The sequence below is a fragment of the Mauremys reevesii genome, linkage group 2 (genome assembly GCF_016161935.1).
Source record: "Mauremys reevesii isolate NIE-2019 linkage group 2, ASM1616193v1, whole genome shotgun sequence".
NCBI lineage: Eukaryota > Metazoa > Chordata > Testudines > Geoemydidae > Mauremys > Mauremys reevesii.
In genome coordinates this window covers 150414483-150434459 of record NC_052624.1, presented here as the reverse complement: position 1 = coordinate 150434459, position 19977 = coordinate 150414483, and the positions used below count along the sequence as shown (strand labels likewise).

At 41.1% G+C, this 19977-nt stretch overlaps 2 protein-coding genes across 2 annotated transcripts in view; one reads left to right on the top strand and one right to left on the bottom strand.

The window, feature by feature from the left end:
- Positions 1-2106: 2106 nt before the first annotated feature.
- On the top strand, positions 2107-13895 carry LOC120397297 (gastrokine-1-like). The gene is made up of 7 exons (XM_039522996.1): positions 2107-2151; positions 3168-3197; positions 8593-8646; positions 9691-9828; positions 11354-11461; positions 13376-13514; positions 13751-13895. The coding sequence occupies exons 1-7, from the start codon at positions 2107-2109 to the stop codon at positions 13843-13845; spliced, it is 609 nt and encodes a 202-aa protein (XP_039378930.1). The 3' UTR covers positions 13846-13895.
- A 3435-nt stretch (positions 13896-17330) lies between these two features.
- GKN2 (gastrokine 2) overlaps positions 17331-19977 on the bottom strand; it is a 129762-nt gene continuing 127115 nt past the window's right edge. Inside the window, exons 3-6 of the mRNA XM_039527932.1 lie at positions 19779-19910; positions 19247-19357; positions 18294-18447; positions 17331-17413 (exon numbers count right to left, since the gene is read on the bottom strand). Of these exons, the coding sequence (XP_039383866.1) occupies positions 17331-17413; positions 18294-18447; positions 19247-19357; positions 19779-19910 (480 nt within the window). The remainder of the gene's footprint in view (positions 17414-18293; positions 18448-19246; positions 19358-19778; positions 19911-19977) is intronic.

The window sequence follows — 19977 nt, the reverse complement described above, 5'->3', positions numbered from 1 at the left end:
TGGCTTGAATTGGTGTGATCATTTAATGCTTTTGCAAAGAGAGTATAAAATGCTATCAAATCCCAATGGTTGTGATTCACAACCCCTTTGTCCAGGTGTAAATGACTTCAAAAGGTGCAGGGAAGTGGTGAATTAGATCCAATATTTTAGTTATTAAGTATAACCTATTGGATTTGATTCACCACGCTGCCTGAGTTCTGTCTACAGTGAGCTTTATACTGGTGGAGATAATCCCCATGCAGGGGAAATTCTCCAATGCAAATATCCAGCTACTTTAATTGCGTAGTACAAAGTGTATTCGGAAGACTGGAGAATCTGGCCCATGCATCGGATGAGATAGGCCCAAACCTGCAATCTTTACTCACTTGACTAGTCCCATTAATTTAAATGGTGTTTCTCACAGGAGTAAGGGCTTCAGGATCAGCCCCCTGTTCTTAAAATGATTACAATTGCCCAACATGTTATTTATAGCACAGTGTTTCATATATTGTCCCATATATTTTTATAAACATAAGAGCACTACGTTGAATTCCACAAGATGCATGAGAGATATATGGAAACTGAAGGGGGGAGTTGTTGTGTGGGATGGGATCAATACTAAAACGAGCCTGGATTTCTGCATGGCGTGTGTGTGATTAGATAAATACTTGTGCTTGGCAGTGGATGACCATAGACCTTTACTGCCCCACTGATGAGCATGGGGATCGACAAAGGTTAAATGTAGCAGAGCTTGAGAGATGAGACTGGAATTTGTGCTAGTTCCCACCATGGAATACTTGACATATTTTAACTGCTTGTCAATGTGCATTGAATGATACCAGCTCTGGGATCCCAGACAAGCTTTTAATCACCATTCTGGTTTAAATAAGATGGAAATCCATTCTCAGTATTATGCTGATATCTTGGTCTGGGATTAACACCCTCATTAATTAGACCAGTAAAAGCCACTCCTGATGGGCAAATTCACATACATACACACTCCCTCTCTCCTCTATTATAAAATAAGTTCCTGAAGCTCTGACATAGCATAGGACTGGGTCAGAGCCAAATTAAATTTAACTCCGTATTGCACTTTGATGGAAGTCAGCAGTTGGCAGGGTTCTTTAAGATAACTTGCAAAGAGTAACAACCCTGCCCTGCTATCTTCTTATCCTTGCTTTTCTTCCCAGATTCCTTCCCCAAACTCCTCTTAGGGTAGGTCTACACTACGCGCCAGATCAGCGGGCAGTGATCGATCAAGCAGGGGTCAATTTATCGCGTCTAGTCTAGATGTGATAAATCGACTCCCGAGCTCTCTCTCGTCGACTCCTGTACTCCCCCTCTGCGAGAGGTGCAGGCGGAGTTATTCACGTAGTGGAAGTTGCGTAACTTAGATCGATCCCCCACCCCCAGTGTAGACCGGGCCTTAGTGTTTCCACCTATATGCAATTGCTCACTCCTACTGTTTTCAGTCTGCCCTGGATACAGGTTCAAATCCTGGTCCAACAGACTCAACCCTTCATCCTTTCTGATGTAACTATATGAACTACCATGCAGTTTTCACTGTGCAGGTCTTCTCATTGTGGCTAACAAACCCTCGTATCCTGTGTGCTCAGTGCATTGTTTACATTGAAAATCCTTTGGAAATTTGGGTAAGAATAAGGGATCTCCTTTGTCGAGTCTGAACAAAACTGCCCTCACTCCACCAATGTGCTGTCTGCCATTTGCTGGTTGCCAGCTGTCCTCCACCCAAAAGGGAGCTGTACACTGTTGATGTGTGCACTTGTATTTGTCTAGCTTTTGGTTGTCCCCAGCTTTGTTCTGCAGCCATTTTGGGCCTGATCCTTATTCCCCTTTGAAGTCAATGGGAATTTTGCTAATGGTAACAGGATTAGGCCTGAAGTTTGTATGTAGGGTGAGAGTGCTTGTTAATTGGGAGTTCTCAGGAAGACATGCCACGGGATCATGATCAGCTTACCCTGCCCATATTACTAAATAGTTTTGGAGTCCCATCTCTGTAGAAGAGGGATTTGGGGGGACCTGGCATGGGAAAGGTTCAGAGCCATTAATGATGTATGATGATTAAATGGATTCACAATCATTCTTTGTCTGAGATAAATGCCTAGCATGCTTAACTTTACCTGCGGAGATGCAGTTCTGCTCTATGCCCTCGTGAGGTCAAATGCCTCACTAAGGATAAGTGAGCTTTAACTCCTCAGATACAATTCAGCTACAGGAGAGGGAGCTGGATTCTATTCTGGCTCATATATCATCAGCAAATTGTTAGTTAAGTTCTGATTGCAGAATCTCTCTGACTGCTATTGGGGTAAGAGGCAGAAATAGCCCAGCTGGAGTTTCAAGGCCGGAATCTTAAACAGGTGTAAATCTGTGTTACTCCATTGACTTCAACAGAACTACACTGATTTTCCCCCACTGAGGGCCTGCCCCTCAGCTTTCTGGTGAAATTTGCAGCACTGGTTATTAGAAAAATCATCTTTTGACTAGTAACCTCAGCAAATTCAATTGGGAAGTGGCTGAAATTGATAAATATGACTCTGCAACATCATTTTTCAGACAATAACACACTTGAGCACAAACCCAAATACCTTAAAATAAGGCTTAAAATAAATTAAATTAAGCTTAAAATAAGAGATCAAGAAAAGTTGGATCAAATTCCTTCCATGTTTGAGTACAAAAGGGGCAGAACTCAGAACACTTTATCCCCCCTCTCTCAAGGCAAACCAAACGGTAGCATGATAATGTATCTAGGAGCTTTTCACTGAAGGTCTTTGTTTCACCATTGGCTTGCATTCCAAACACAAATCTACAGAATATACAGCACAGCCTTCAAAACTAATAGACAATGTACACTAAAGGCTTGTTAATATTTAATTGGGGAGTATTGCTTTCTCAAAGGACAAAGCCCCCTACTTTTGATTTTTCCATTTTTATGAAGAAAAGTACATTTAATGTAGAAAGGAAAGATTGTCTTGTTAAGGCACTAGATGAGGGCTCAGCAGATTTAGATTGAGTCCATGGTTCTGTCACAGACTCGACATCAGTCTCAGTGGCCTATATCCTCAAAGGTTCTTGGTTTCAATGGGAACTAGGCACCTAACTACCTTTGAGACTCTGTGCCACTGTTCCCCCTCTATAAAAATGGGATGATAATGCTTCCTTCTATTTAGTTTCGTCCCCGGGATCAGGGGAGTGCAAAGGTAAGTTTGATGCTGTCTTTGCATGTGTACTCTGACTAGTTCTGTCTGTTCCTTGGCTATAACAGAAGGCCTGCTCCCCTATTGCCTGATATAGCAATATCTATGTCATGGGCTGATTTAGGCCCTACTCCTAAACTCCTTATTCAGGCAAAACTTCCAATAACAGGAGAAAGGAAAGCAGGACCAAGCCCTTTGGGAATATGTATCTGCTATCTGGTGGGCACTTGTGAATTGCAACATATGGTATATAGGTCAGTTATTCAGATGTGCAGTGTGACTGTGCACACATTATAAGCTGTGCTGTAAATCCATTTTTTAAAAACAAAATCAATAACATTTCATGTTAAAATTGTAACAACAGGTTTGCACTATTTCAGTTTCTTGCTGTGTCTCTCATAATCCCACTATCACTTTTGGATTGTCTCCCTCAGGGCAATAGGCAAAGAGCAGCCATCAGTTGCCATGAGATTAGCCCAGCTCTTACTGTCTTGAACCCTGATCCTGCACCAGGGATCTGCAGGCAGAGATGACGCCTAGAGGCAGCCTGGTCAAGTCTTGGCTGTGACAAAATGCAGACTGCACAGCAATTCTGACTACTCTGTGAAAGATCCTGCTAGGCATTCAGATGGGGCAGAGATGAGTGCACTATTAAAACACAGGTAAACAGAGCCCAGTCTAGTGTCTAATCAGTAATTAACAGCTGTGGTGAGTCAAATTCACCCCTGGGATAACCAGGCACAGCTCAATTGAACCAAATTCAGCCTGGGTGTCAGAAGGAACAACTTCCACTGATCAAGATCTACGGGCAATTTAGGAGCATAAATACTTCTGCGGATCTGGACCTCAAACACTAAATTCGGCTCCCCTGCCTTTACTAGAGGTATGACCACCTAGGCAGCAGTGATTCATGCCCCACTCACTTCAATCATGCTGCTTGCACCATAGCTGATGGTGAATTTGGCCTTGCACCTTTAAAAGCAATGTCATTGATACTGCTTGCTGTAATTTTAAAGCTCAGAAAAAATAATCTAAAGAGTAATGAACAAAGCCACGCTTAGGGGGCAGGGGAATTGACACAAGCGAGATAGCTGGGGAGCAGAGGTCAGGCTCTTCTCTCACTACAATGCTCCAGAAAGAGGCGATAATGCTCGTTAACAATCTCCCCACCTCATTCCTTCATGTCTCTTCTGATCCAGCAGAGATATGCTGAAGGGAAACACTTTTCCAATTATTCCATTTCCACCCTGATATTCCCCAGGTCGGTCCATTGCTTTCAGGGCTTTCAGCACCATGCACGCTCTAGACATTCTTTCTGAGCCCTACAAAAATCTTGCCTCCCTCTGTGCGAACAAAAAAGTTCAGCCTGCTGCTTAGAGTGGATCCATCCAGCAAAGCATCTCAGGACACAGTATATATGAACAATGTTGCATTGCACTGCCTGCATTTCCTTGCATGGCACTGCATTGGTTTATTTATAATTGGAAGCTATTTGTCTGTCTCTCCCATTCATGATTCTGTGAGGGGCACTTCTAAAAAGGTGGGGGTTACAGCTCTGTATCCCTCCCACCATGAAAAGGTGTCCCTTTTCTTTTTAGTATGATTAAATGGAGAAATTTAAGCCAGAGAGAACAGGAGTACTTGTGGCACCTTAGAGACTAACAAATTTATTTCAGCATAAGCTTTCATGGGCTACAGCTCACTTCTTCGGCTCACTTTGAGCTGTAGCCCACGAAAGCTTATGCTGAAATAAATTTGTTAGTCTCTAAGGTGCCACAAGTACTCCTGTTCTTTTTGTGGATACAGACTAACACGGCTGCTACTCTGAAGCCAGAGAGAAAGAGTCATGGTGTATTGGGCTGAAAATAGAACTAGGAACTCTTGAGGCTTAATCCCAGCTCTGACACCGATTTCCTCTGAAGACTTGGTGAAATCACTTAATCTCCTTGCCTCAGTTTCCCCATCGCATAGTTGGAGATAACTGTCTTCACTTATATGAATCCCGTGGGTGCTGTGAGGACAGATTTAAAGCCTATCCCTTCCTAAGTAAACCCACTCTCCCCAAAACATAGAACTAATATGAGATTTGCTGCCATAGCACTGTTCACTCTGCTTTCAAATTCTATCTCTTTGCCCCACACTGTGGCCATGTTGTCTGTTTAGATTGTAAGCTCTTTGGGGCAGGGACCAGGTGTTCAAGGTCTAACCCAATGGGCTTGAATCGGTCCGTAGGCACTGCCGTAATAAGTTATGATCATCATAACTTTGAAGCCTTTTGAAGATGAAAAGCGCTACATAGGCCTGAACTTCCAAAGTACTGACTGACTCCTGCAAAGTGCTACATACCCTCTGCTCCCATTAGAGTCAATAGGCCTCATCCTTATTCCGGCCACTAATTTCTATCAGAGATTTGCCTATGTAAGAGACTTCAAGATTTGGCCCAGTGGGAAATCAAGGGTGCTGCAAAGGGCAAGACTCCATAAGACCTAATGACTGTGAGCTCCCGGCAAGTATGTGAATTTCAGCCAAAAAGAGAGTAGTTTTGACATTGTCACATTCTCAGACTTTTTTCTGTTTTAAACAGACCCCTAGGTAGCTATCTCAGAGCACTGCACCATGGGCAAATAATACTCAATACATTAAGCTGAGTCATTTTTTGTATTTATTTTTTTGGAGCTAGAGATGGAGGAGGCTGACTTTAAAACCGGTTGTTAATTAGTCCATGTAAGACAAAAGATTAGATTGTTCATTGGGAATGAGATAGAGAAAGAACTTTAATCACTCTAGGGTGCTGAAGATTTCCTATCTCCATACACCTCCTAGCTGCTGATAAGAGAAGTATATATACATAGTTGTATATGCAGTGAACTTGAGGCATTTTCTAGCTGTTTCTTTGAGTATCACCCTGAGGACAAAATGAAGAACCTAGTAAGTATATTTTCTACCTTCAGTGTGATGGCTATTAGGTTACTCATGGGTGCGTTCTACCTTCAGTATGATGGCTATTAAATTATTACTATAAAGGAATTGCTCTGTTTTTTTACGGCATTACAATGCTGGGCATCTAGCTCAAATCAAACAGAGGGATTTGCAAGTCTATTTTATTAAAGTCTATTTGCAGTAAATTTAAAAGGTGCAGCCCTGAGAGTGCTAGCAGAGACTGAAGTCATCTGGTTAACTCTAGAGCAGGTGCAGAAGCAATGGAAGCTTTCCCTCCATTGTCCTCCCAATGGGCCTCAAATGTAACTGGGAATGATCATCTGAGATGGGTAGTTAGTGTCTTGGAACCATCAGGGGCAAATCGCTCAGCCCCCTGGAGCATTCAGTACTTAGGTGCTATGTTGACACTTCCAACAAAGGTTCCCGCGGTAGCAGCTGTGGTGGCTATTTATGCAATATAGATGCCTGTTTTCTAGGAATTGGACTGTCAGCTGATTTCACATAGAACCCCGAAGCAAGATTGGATTTGAACTGGTAATGGCAGGTCCTGCAAAATTTAGTGTGATGAGTAATTCTCATTCATAAAGTCAATGCGATTATTCTCATGAGTGATCATTACTGACCTGAGTGAAGCTGCGAAGGATCAGACCCTTTGAAGTGGAGGGTTCTGTGTTCCATTAACAATCACCTGAGCCATCCAACCCTCATCCCCTAAGACTCAGCGTGTCTGACTGATCTCCTTTATACGCAGCTTGTCACTGATGTTCTGATGGATGCATTGATCATAGATTCCGAAGTCAGAAGGGACCACGGTGATCATCTAATCTGAGCTCTTGCATAACACAGGCCATAAAACTTCCTTTCCCAAAACAATTCCTCAACAAGAGTTTAGAGTCTGGAGTAACTGTACTGAAGACAGCAGAATCAGTGTGAGATCAGAGTCAGCTTTTAGATGGACATGGATTCTGTTATGAATTTATACTGCTTGGGCCATGCCTTGGTTCTACAAGAGTCAACAGGTGTTTTTCCCTCTGTTTCAGTGATAGGTAGATTTGTCCCTTATGCTTCCCTGCATGCCCACATTGAATAACCACACTGTAATAATTAAAAAACACTAATGGGACATACACTGAGAATGAAGTGAATGTATCAGTTATTCAAATATAGTATATTCTGTATTGCAACACTATTTCAATGTTATGAATATTGTAACATTATACTTCTGTTTTATTTTATATTGTATTGAACATGCATATATACATATACAGCACATAAAATATACGTTTTATGCTTGGGTTGCAATAATTGTTAATTCTATTATAATTATTATGTTTATGTTTGAGTCTATGTTAAAAAGAAAGAGGAACAAAAAAGAGAAAAACATGGAAATAGGGCCTGATCCTCTGATCATTTCAGGGTGAGAGGTGGGAAGTAAAAGTTGCTTTATGATACCTTTGCAGCTTGCAATGCTGCCTAGGGCCAGTTTAGTCCCAAACTCCTCACTTCAGTTTAGAGCAGCCTCAGGGCTGCTCTAATGTATACTAGTTGTCTATAGTTTTAATGCACCATTGTGACACCTAGGGAACTCTAAAGTGGAGGGAGTTCTGGCCACATCACTCTTCCTCACCATCATCCATATGCCAGGGAATACACAGGGGTGCACAGAACTACTACCACAGCTGTACACCACCCATGGATTCCCCTTATTCAAGGGGAACTCCCAAACAGCTGGGTCTGCTTGACTTCTGATCAGTTTGCACAGACAGTCTTTAGGTGAAATCCTAGCCCTTCTGACATTGATGCAAAATTCGCACTGACTTCAGTGGGGCCAGAATCTCATGCTTTGGATTCAGTGTAATTTTGCAGATATACGCTAGCTGAGGACCTGGCCTTACAAATATAGAATTGCTAAGGTTCAGTGTTTCAAAACGGGTGTCTAATTTTTAATGCCTCCCTTACTAAGACTTAAACCTTTTTGGGACAGGGACTGTCTCTCACTATAAGTCTGTACAGCACCTAGCACATTGAGGTCATATGCGCTACTGTAATACAAATAATAAATAATAATTTTGAATGTCCAATTTGAGCATCGGACCAGACATTAAAAAAGGGAAGCAACCAAATTAGAGACTACTTCTGAAAATATAGCCTTACTGGTGACATAGACTCATCATAAGCTCCATGCACCACTTAAGCACTCACAATAATGCATAAATAAGATTTCAGCAATACATAGACCTTTTGCTGTCCCTCTGCACAGGGACAAATTTCACCCTTAATTATTTCTAAAAGCTGGTTATTTAGCCATTTGAATGTATATTACACTCGAACACTTCTAACATTAGAGCAAGTTTAGAGTCATTTTGAAAGAACTCCTTGCTTTGTGATGGTCTATGAGATGCTGCATAATGTGCAGAAATTCCATGACTTTACTTTGCATGACTTGTCTCTGTTTCAGATAAGCATTGGTGCTCTCCTGGGACTCTGCCTGACTCAGGCCCTGGCGGGTGATGTAAGTGGATGCAAGTACTTTTCTGTGTGCATGGCTTATCGAAACAAGTAGTAAAATCAATATTTAAAACAATAAAAAACATGAAGTGGGCAAAGTCCACAATATACTTCTGATATAGACAAGACACGCCGGAGAGTAAAATGGACAAATATTGATCACAGTTATGCTGGTGTAAATCTGGAATAAACACACTGGAGCAGTGTCACTCTGGATTCACACTGGTATAAGTGAGATTAGAATCTGCCTTAAAGTACTCAGTTTGTGCAATGGGATTTAATCAGCACTGCAGTATTCAAATGGATAGGCAGCTCCCTAGAGACTCTGCAGGTTTCCCGCTGTTATCTGAAGTACTTTGTATTCATTTATGGTCTGGCTTTCCTCCCCCTAAAATTACAATATGACGTGTCTGAGGCACATACGGACCTATGATTTGGCAGTGGGAGGTAAATATTGCTCTCTTTTCCAGGGCCATGAAAGGCCCCTTGACAGCATCATCATCATGCTGCTGTCAAACCAAAGAGATGAGGAAGGCACCAGCATGGAACACCCCCTGCCTCCTCCGCAGGGACCCCCTGCCCAGCAGAATGCAGGGGATGGAGCAGAGGGAATGCACAAAGACTGAGGATTTTATAGTGATTGTTCCTGCAGGGTGGAGCGTGGGGAAATGAGTTGATCCATTGGGTCTCTCAGCTACTTTGTGGCTTGGGAAGAGGCTTCTTTCCCACTCCTCTGTTCAGCAATTCAGGCATGGCTGAAGATTTGACCCTTAGTGAATGAACATAATTCCCATTCATATTAATGAGTGATACCTACAGGTTGAGCAAATAATCTTATGCACAGCTGTCCAAATTCTTCACCCAGTTACACTGGCAAGGCCCATTCATTTCAATTTGTGACACAGGAGCATTTGACTCTATATTTATTCTATAAATGAGGTCCCCAAATCCTTACCCAGACCAAATTCCCATTGAAATCTTGTTTTGCCCTGGGTGAGACTGCAGCGAAACTGTATCATTCTTATTCATGCTGTTCTGTTTCATTTAGTCTGTCAATGAAAACAACCAAGGAAACGATGGTGGAAACAGCCACCAGAACGTGAACATCAACAACCAAGACCACATTGCCAATATCAACAGCTACAATGGTTGGAAGGGTTGGGCTGCAGTCTGGGACTATAGCAAGGTCAGGATACAGTAAGAACATGGGTGTTCATAATGACATGGAGTGCTTACATCACTTGTCATCCAAAGTGATCTGCAAATGGAAGGGAAATGTCATTATCCCTGTTTTATTGATGGGGAAACTGAGGAACAGAGCGGGGAAGTGAATTGCTCAAGGTCACACAGCAAAAGCAGTGGCAGAGCTGGGATGGAACTCAGGGGTGAAATCCTGGCTCCATTGAAGCATTTGGCAAAGCCCCCATCTACTTCAGTGGGACCTCAGATTCCTAACTCCCGGTGCATTGTCATAGCCACTGTATCGTGCTGCTCTCGATATACCACAGTTGACATATTGGAATGGACAAAGGTTTACCCCCTACTCCTCCTCCACCTATAAGAGCCACTTGTCAATTACTACATGCCAAGGAGAAATGTGTTCCTGACTCTAGCTATTAATCAGATATTGCTCTGGGGCATCACCCAAAGTCCACTGAAGTCGATGTAAACATTCTCATGGACATCAGTGGGTTCTGGATCAGGCTCCTGAAATGTAAAGATACAGCTTGCCCTGACTCAGTGTTCCACCCCGTATTTTACACATCTGTACTTTATATCCTCTGGCCAGAGGTTGATCAGCCCTTGCATGGACATGTACATACTCTGTATAAATTGCACAGTCTAATCCAAAATTGTTTTCAGTCTGTGACTGACAGCACGTTGCACAAATGCAAGTCATGTCAGTTGGACTTTTTGTACCAGTATAACTATTTCTGTAGGGGTGTGATTTTTTTCAACCAAAATAGTTATATCACTGCCACCCTGTGTGGGAACAGCAAGAACAGTATAAAGGTGCCATATACTGGAACAGCTTATTCCTCTTCCTATACACAAATAGCTGTGCTAGTATAACGCACCTTTATATCAATATAACTATGTCCACACAAGGATTTTATCACGTTAACTATACTGGTACAACCTTCTAAAGTAGACAAGTCGTTAACAATACATAAAAAATCTGCAAAAATATATGCCATCACAATGAATTCCTGGAGAATTACAAGCAACTTTCAGATCATCTATAAAACTGAGGTTCTGACCACTTGGATTTATTAAAGATCCCATGGCATTTGTTTTTATATTAAAATTCCAAGAGGGAGAATTCCCTTTTTCTTAATTCGGTTAGATGTAGTATTCTTATTTGTTTCCTGTCCTAAACTGCTATTGTAGTGTTGCTATTAGCAGTTAAAGACCCGTTTTATTTTATTCTAGTGATGGCTACATTTTAAAGTCAGGTGAAATAATTTCTATATAGTTGGCATATCAATTTGGAAAGAACTTTGGAATCTTTTGGCTCCATGAAATTTGATTAATACATAGGCATAAAGGAGCACAGAGTACAACAGAAAGAGATTAAGGCAAAAAAGATACAGCGCTTTCGTCAGTGGAGCAATGTTTTAGTTAAAAGGTGCTACACAGAATCAGATAAGTAATCATTCACATCAATGTTATGTAATATACATGTCAGCAGTTTCTTCTTTGTTTTAAAGGAACTTTTTGCCACCAGGCTGTTCAACAAGAGGGCTTGCATTGTTGCAAAGATGAATAAAGATGCATTCCCAAGTCTGGAGAAACTCAGCAAGTTCAAGGACCAGAAGGTGAGAGGTCAATACATATGAGGAAATGTTAGTCAAAACAAACCCTTTTAGAAACAGGGCACAATCCATCTCCTACTGAAGTCAATGGGAGTTTTGCCACTGGGATCAGTGGAAGAATCCATAGCTCTTAAATTCAGTGCAGTTGCATCAGTTTAAAACTGGTGTAAAAGAGCAGAGAATCACGTCCACACTCTCTAAAATGCTCAATGGGACAGAAAAGCATGGTGATCTGGGTCTATGTGGTATTGTATTCCATATATTGAGCCTGAGTCTTCTCTCACTTACATCAGTGAAAAGCAGAGTTACGCCAAAATGTACATCAATACAAAACAGACATAATTGAGATCAGAACCTATAGGTTCACACCCATTGTATTAATACAACAGTATTAAGAAGCTGCATTATCCTCTTCAGTTTAGTTTTGTATCATTAGCATTGCTGTTTGCGTAAGTTCTGAAATGTTATTCAAATACCACTATGTACACCATGTTAGGCTGTTCTTCAATTACATAGCACATTCTTATCTAAGACAGACATAGAATGCTGTTAACCTGGGCATGTATTCATCTTAATGCATTTTCAATCTATTTCTTTTTCATGGGCCAGATTCTCAGCTGGGCCAACAACTTTATTTAGTGAATGGGACCTTTCCCCCCTTATTCACGAAATATCCACAAATGCACGCAATTTTCATGAATTTGTTCACTATTCAAAAATGATTTGATGAATGCCTTGGTGAAATTCACTCCTATGCATAGGACTAGTCTGAGGCCTAAACACCACTTGGACTCTGTTTGAGTTATATGGGTCATAAATGGTTTCTAAGCTTCGTACTGCCTCTCTACACAAGGGTAAATTTCACCCTGCATGAACAAATTTGCAGCCTATTGATTGTTATACAACTACCCACTCAGAGAATCCCTTTAAGTATTTGATAAAGCAGCTGTATGACTGGCTACAGTCACATGGTTTTGCTACTATTCCCTAATTGGCTGACCTAAGACCAGCTACTCAGCTAGTGAATATCAGCACAGCTTCACCGACTTTAAGAGAGCTATGCTAATTTATACCAGCTGCGGATCTCTTAAGAATTTACTTCTGCTGGGACCCAAAATCAATGTTGTTTCCTCGCCAAATGTTTTTTGTTTCAAGGTCTTTGTGTGTCAGGGGGCACACGCATCACTAGAGCACCCCCCTCAGGTCAGGATGTGGCATTGCAGGGAATCTTTCCACTCTTGCATACCCTTTATCAGCTAATCTGGTTCTGCAGTCTTCTTCTGGGTGACTCAGCCCTCTGGGCAGGTCACACTTAAAGTTCACTCCCCTTTTGAGGTAACAGAAGCCCAGCTGTAGTTGGTCAGGTCCCCATGCTAGCTTTGCTCAGCTGGCCTCTTCAAAACCCCTTTGCCCAGCTCCTCCCTGGGCCACCAGCGAAGTTCTTCCAAATCAAACAGGACTTAACAGAATCACACTCTTTGTTCACAGAATACCAGGTCCCAGGGCTTCTCCCTGGGCCTCTCTGTAGAACTCAAAACTACAAGCAAAATTAAACATGACCAAAGCTTCTTCTGCCCCTCTCCGGGCCTGAGCCTCTTGAGCTCCTTTCCAGCTCCCTGTTTCTGATGTGGAACATCAGACCCAGGACTGGCACCCTGGAATGGGGTTCCTTGTTCCTTGTTAGTGCCACTCCTGTAGCTCAGCTCTCCAGCTACATCCCAGCATGACGATGCTTTTCATGAAAAATTGTATTGAGTCCAAAACTCAGTTTTCAGTCAAAAAGCAGTTTTGATGGAACATTTTCAAACCTCAGTAGTAAAGATGCTTTCCTGGGTCAAGGCCAGACACCCAGGTGACACAAATGAACACTCACACATATCTTAAAGATTGTATTCTTCACATTCTGCTATGGTATAGCCAGCCAAGGGTACGCCACCACCACCTTTCCTGAGATTCTCAATTACCAAGACCCGCGTCAGGAATGTTGCCCAGTTCGGAAGGTCCATTGGCAATCTCTGTCAAGGAGTCCCTACGTACTACGCACAACAGGATCAGGGTGAGCACTTTTGCCTGAATGTTTAGAACATGATAATGCATGAAAAAGGGGAACGTAGATTATTGCATTGAATGGGGACTGGATGAGATTGATAATGGGCTAGAGAAACTAGTATTTGTAGAGCATTGTTCAGCTGCTCTCGGAAGCCACTTTCTCTCTAAGCAGTATACTTAATTGATCTCTGAAGTATCTCGTTATATTCTAACCATTTCTCATCTTTTCTTTTTCCCTTAAAGGAGGAGCCCTGTTGTTTGAATCTCAAGGCTGTGCTGATGCTGGAATCCTGGGCCTGTTTGGCATTTACCTGTGTGGCAACATCTCAGGTTGCTAAGCTTAGCTGTTGGTTATCATTCAGGAGCCCCATTGCATTGGGTTTTTTATTCTTTGTTCACCTTATCTGTCTCTTTAGTTCTATTTTTAGAAATACACCATTTCATACTTTCCATTGTTTGATTTAAAATCTGGCCTCCAACTGTTAAATAAAGTGCTTTCATGAAAGGGATTGTGCCTGACTTTCTTTTTTTCCTCTCAGAGTTTAATAAAAAGGATATTGACTGGAAATTAAAACACTATGCTAGTGTCATGCCCCACACTGCTGCTTTATTCTGCTTTTCATTCTCTGCCTTGCTGCAAAAATATTGGCCAGGAAATATAATGACAGAGGACCTGTGTATTGATATAGACCTAAATCCAAGGAGAGCCACAGACACAGGTTTGATGTCATTTTGTTAGGAGAACTGTAGCAGCCCAGAAGCACTTTCACTTTCACAGCACTAGCATTCCAGTAGTAGTGGGTTCTCCAGTTGTAACAGCATGGGAGTCTTAAAGGGAGTGCACAGGCAGTAAAAATACAAACCCAGTTATACAGTCAAATTCAGATTAAGATAACCAGATACATGCAAATTAATTATTTTAAAATACTTTTTTATTAAATAATAATCCTAGACTAATATCTGTCTATCTATCTATCTTATTTTTGTGCAACTAGCACATCTCTTAGGGGACTGTGCAGGATAGTTGCCCAAAGGCTTTTTTCAGTCTTAGCACCATAACAGATTTTAAACCAGCATCCCCTGAGCAACATAACCAGAGACTTATAGATTGAGAATCCAGTGTAATAAAGCATAAATTAATAGAAACAACCAGTTTCTATGTCTGGACTGGATGGCTCAAGGAATTGGGAATATGTAGGCAGACCTTCACATCTACATTATCAGTTCAAAGACAGTCTGTGTCAGTGGTGATAACCCCCTATAATTAACATTTGGAGGCTGTTTCATGGCCTGTATAAAACAAGTGAAGGTCCCAGTTAGAGATGGTCAGGAATTTTCCACTGAAACATTTCTTATTAAAAAATGCCTATCTGTCAACAACAAAACTGTTTGTGTAACAGGGATAGTTTCGATGAATCTCCCAATTTGAAATTTTGTTGGCAAAAAAAGTTTCAAAATTGAAATGAAAAGTTTTGGCTTTTGAAATGAAAAGTTTCAGTTTTTCAAGTTGAAATGACTTTTCAGTTACAAATTTTAACAAATGTAGACAAGAAAGGGTTTAAAAAGTTGAAAATTGAAATGAAACATTTAGAATGTATCTAAGCAAAATGTTTCAATTAGGGTGACCAGACAGCAAATGTGAAAAATTAGGACAGGGGGTGAGGGGTAATAGGAGCCTATATAAGAAAAAGACCCAAAAATTGGGACTGTCCCTATAAAATCGGGACATCTGGTCACCCTAGTTTCAATTAACCTGAACATTTTCGGTTTGTTTTTTTTTTGGTTTGTCACTTCATGACAATTTTCAAGATTTTGACTTTTTGTCCTGATTTGGGGTAGGAAATTTTTTCAAAATCTTGAAAAATTATCATAGGGCGGAAAGATTATTTCTCACCCAACACTTGTCCCAGGCCAGTTTCTAAAGTACAGCTGTCCACATTAGAAATTCCTTCAACTGAATAGCTCCTCTTGATGGCACCCTCAAGAGAGAGCCCAAAGACTGAGTGGAGAATGAACTACCTTCTCACCCTTCCAGCAATGTTGAGGCACTTTGGCAGGACAAGATGGGGAAGTTTTCTCAGGCTGTACCTCTTCTCTGGACCAATAGAGGACCTTGCACTTCAAGACTGTCAATCCTGCACTTTTCACCGGCACTGGGTTCACGGTAAACTATTATTAAATAGAAAATCCTATCTCTTGGAAACACACACACAAATATTCCTGGATTTAATTGCCAGCCTTGAACCCTCTAGATACATTTTTCTGGATCACCAAAGTCCTGCAGCCTGTTGTGAATAGGATTAATTTGTCTAACAGAACAGTTTCATCATAAGAAGATAAAATGCTCCTTTAATAAGTGACAGATGGTTTGATAAGCAGCCAGATTTGAAAATAACTAGGTTAGGAAATTATCCAATTCCCTGGACTCCTAAGTATGCTCTGCTCACTGGCAGCCCTTCAAGGCTCAGTAGGCTGCATTTTCCGACTCTAAAATATACATTCCTCCCAAACACTGCAAATATTAATTCCCTCACTGAAATCTAAGAGACAGGGATGTAGCTATGCTATGCTACCTTGTGTCCTTCAGTTCCTCTTGCAAGCTGCCCTCTGGGAAAACATGTGAAGTACACTTAACAATAGGCACAGCTTTTAGAATTGGTGTTGAGGAAAGGATTCTTTATAATCTGGGAAGTAAGCTTTTTGGGGCACATATATTTTCATTCTGTATTTTTACAGCACCCAGCACCTTGTCCTTGACTAGGGCCCTAATTGCTACTACAACACAAACAATTATTATTAATAATAATAATGATCATAAATGATGGTGAGATTTCAAAGGCTATAAGTAAATTAGGCAGTCAATTCCAATTGATGTAGGCCTCTTTGAAAACTGCAATCTAAGTGAGTGAGGAACCTGAAATGCACTGCAAAACAAAGAATCCTGTGGCACCTTATAGACTAACAGACGTTTTGCAGCATGAGCTTTCGTGGGTGAATACCCACTTCTTCGGTCTTGCATCCGAAGAAGTGGGTATTCACCCACGAAAGCTCATGCTGCAAAACGTCTGTTAGTCTATAAGGTGCCACAGGATTCTTTGTTGCTTTTACAGATCCAGACTAACACGGCTACCCCTCTGATACTGCAAAACAAAGGGTCCCATCCAAACTTTTCCCAAGTTGGGATGGTGTTCACATTCAGTGTCTGGGTCATCTCACAATAAAAATAGGGGCTGAATGTAAACTTCCAGATCTAAACTTTCTCAAAGTTTGAGGATGTTAAGGTCTGGGGTTTTGGTTCAGATGCATCTCTAAAAGTAACGTTTATATAAAACATCCTAAAAGGAGTTCTGAAGTATTAAAGATGTGGCTGCTAGTTTGGATGATATCTATCTATCTATCTCTAGCCACCACATTTATGAAGTGCCACTGAAGTATCTAGGTGCTGACTTTACTGGGGAGTTTTGTCTGTAAAACACCCTGCAAGGTTGAGCTCACATTGTGTATGACACATTGCATGCTGAATAGATGAATGGACCAAGGACAGCTTTATTTTGCTTTGGAGGGAAGCATAAAAGCACAAAAATAAGAGGAGAGGGGATTCATTTAGTTGTGTGCTGCTTGTTTTGCAAAAGAAAAACAAGGCAGTTGGAATGTTTCATTCTTTTATTAGTAGATCATAGTTTGCAGAAAGATCGGGAGAGGCTGATTATCTGGAACAATGAGATCTATACCAATTTAATAACGTTGCTTGTGGCTTACAAAGTATGAGCACACCTAGAAAATAATAAGCCCATTCCAAGCAATGGCACTGCCAGGGTTATGTCTAAATATTGATCTTTCCGCAGATTGAAATGCCCAAAATGCCCAGGATTCCTGCCTTAGCACAGCCACCAGCTCTTATGGCACCTAAACAGGAAACAAGGACACAAATATATTTTCAGTCACAATTCTCCAAAATCAAGTAAAAAAAATACAAGTACAGGACCTGATTGTCAGTTAGGGTTCAGCCCAACACACATTTGAGACTCCAATTGATTTGCGTGGGAGTTGGATCAAACTCTTATGGTGCAACTCAAACGGGGGAGATGCAAATGCAGCTTTAATCTACCTTCTGTGCTTCTGGTCCTGGGCCAGCCATGTGTCAAGCCAGTGCTCTGGCATAAGTTAGACCTACTATAGCCATTGGCAGGGCATCATTAGAGAACAAAGGCATCTTGGCTCCACCGCCCTTCCCATGGCCACACCCTCTATGCCAGCAACAGGGTGTAATGGAGGAGCATCAATAGGGGCTCCAGAAAGTGCTACCTTTGTCTGTCTTGCAAGACAGATCCTGGGCCACCACTCCAGCAAATCCATCTCGTTACTAAATTGTGGAGTGCAGAGTTGCTTTAACACAGATAAGCCCAAGCTGTCATTTTATATTCAGCAAGAGAGGGAGGACAGACCAGTGATTAGGGTATTAACTTTGGACTTTGGAGACCTAGTTTAATTCCCTGCTCCACCAGAGACTTCTTGTGTGACCCTGGGCAAGCTACTTAAGGTAGGATGCTCAAAAGGAGTTATCCTAACTCCTTTTGAGCGTTCCACCCTTAGCCTCTCTCTGCCTTGGTTACCCATCGATAAAATGGGGGATACTAACACTGACCTAGATCCCAAGGAAATATGAGAAGGAGTGTGAGGTGCTTAGGAACTATGGCTCACATCAGAACCAGAGATAGAACTAGGAAAAAAGCTTCTTTAAGACTCGCCATCTTCTAAAGAATTTGGTTTCATTCTTGTTACTGACCTTCAACCTTGTGAACCTTGAAGACAGGCACACCTTTGCAGAGTTTCTCAATGGGTTTACCAAAGATAAACCACTCCTTGATTTCACCGAATAGAGAATCACTGGGTTCATATTGCACCCACAGGTTTTTTTGGGAAAACATCTTGTTCATCATCTTAAAGGAGAAAATATTAAAATATAGTTAGCAAGACATCTTATTCCTTAATCTTCTGTAACATCCTTGTGAGAAAACCCACCCACCGCTAACAAATTTCCTCTAGCCACATATAAAGCATCATCTACAGAAGTAACAGATTGTTAATTACAAAGAAGGAAATAGTCACAAAGTTCGCTGAAGAGTGCTGGTAATTATATACACATAGCAAAAATGAAGTGCATTAATAAAATACTTAATAATGATTAATAATAATATAGAACAGCCATATAGTTTTACACTTTGGCAGCTTTCACTTTGTTTTCCATGTTCACCCTCCTAATCTGTACAGTTATTATAAATATATTAAGTAATTTTGCTATGAATATGTTACTATTCACCTGTCATATAAGAGGCAGAATTCCGAAATTCCCACTCAAGCCAAATCCCGATTGATTTCAGTGAATGTTTTGCCTGTATAGGAATTTCATGGGTTGGCCCAAGTAAACTGATGACCAGATGTTCAGAGACTCTGGCATGCTAACTAGTAATGCAATCCCTGAGCATGCTCAAATAAATTTGTTAGTCTGTAAGACGCCACAAGTACTCCTTGTTCTTTTTGCTGATACAGACTAACATGGCTACCACTCTGAAACCTGCATCACTGTAGTATCAAAGTCTCTGTTTTGTTATCATCGGTCTAATAAGAAAGACTCCTAAGAAAAGAGAGTATTCCAGATGGCAGTACCTTTTACTTCCATCACACCACCTCTCTAACGTGACTTGCTTGTATATAGTACATAATACTTCAGAGAATTACCTGTTTCTCGTAAGCAAGCCGTCCAATTTCTTCCAGCTCTGGGATATATCCTTTCTCCATTTTCAAGATAAAGCAGGCCCTCCGGGAAAACAGCCTTGTAGCAATATATCCCTGTGATATACAAGAGCAGGTTTATAATTTGAAAGCAGTTACTGCCACCCAGTTGTTAATTCTCTTTGTATGCTGGGCCAAATTTTGCTCTGAGCTACAACAGTGTAAATGCAGCGTGAATTCATGGACTTCAATGGAGTTACTCTGCATTCACACCATTGTAACTAGGACCAGAATTTATATCTCCGTGTTTATGTGTATGTACAGTTCTAAGGGCAAAATTTATCTTTTCTTCATTTTGTATTTCTGTTGCATTGCATAGACATATGAAGAAACCAAAGAGATGGATGACTAAAATAGACATAGTTTAAGGATTATTCATGAGGAGGAAGAAGAGGTATCAAGCTAGTTTACTGTGTTTAAAAAGAAAAAAAAACATTGAGATGATTTTGAGCCAAGACAGATTCTTGGTTTCACTTACATGTTTGTAGTCAAAAATGGTATCAGAGGAGCACATCCCAGCATGGACATGGATATCAGCAATATGAAGTTCATTGCTAATAGTCACGGTTTGCTGGACATAGTCACCGTTTGTTCCTGGGAGGCTATAGACCTGAGTACAAAACACAAAATATGTGATAGTCACCTTTTTCACTCATCTGAAAAGTGCAACATAAAGG

Excerpts from the sequence above, each read along its gene's own strand:
- LOC120397297 (XM_039522996.1), top strand. The coding sequence starts at position 2,107 with ATGCTTAACTTTACCTGCGGAGATGCAGTTCTGCTCTATGCCCTC. Across the intron at positions 3,198-8,592 it reads GGGATCAGGGGAGTGCAAAG|ATAAGCATTGGTGCTCTCCT; the intron begins GTAAGTTTGATG and ends TCTCTGTTTCAG. Across the intron at positions 8,647-9,690 it reads CTCAGGCCCTGGCGGGTGAT|TCTGTCAATGAAAACAACCA; the intron begins GTAAGTGGATGC and ends TGTTTCATTTAG.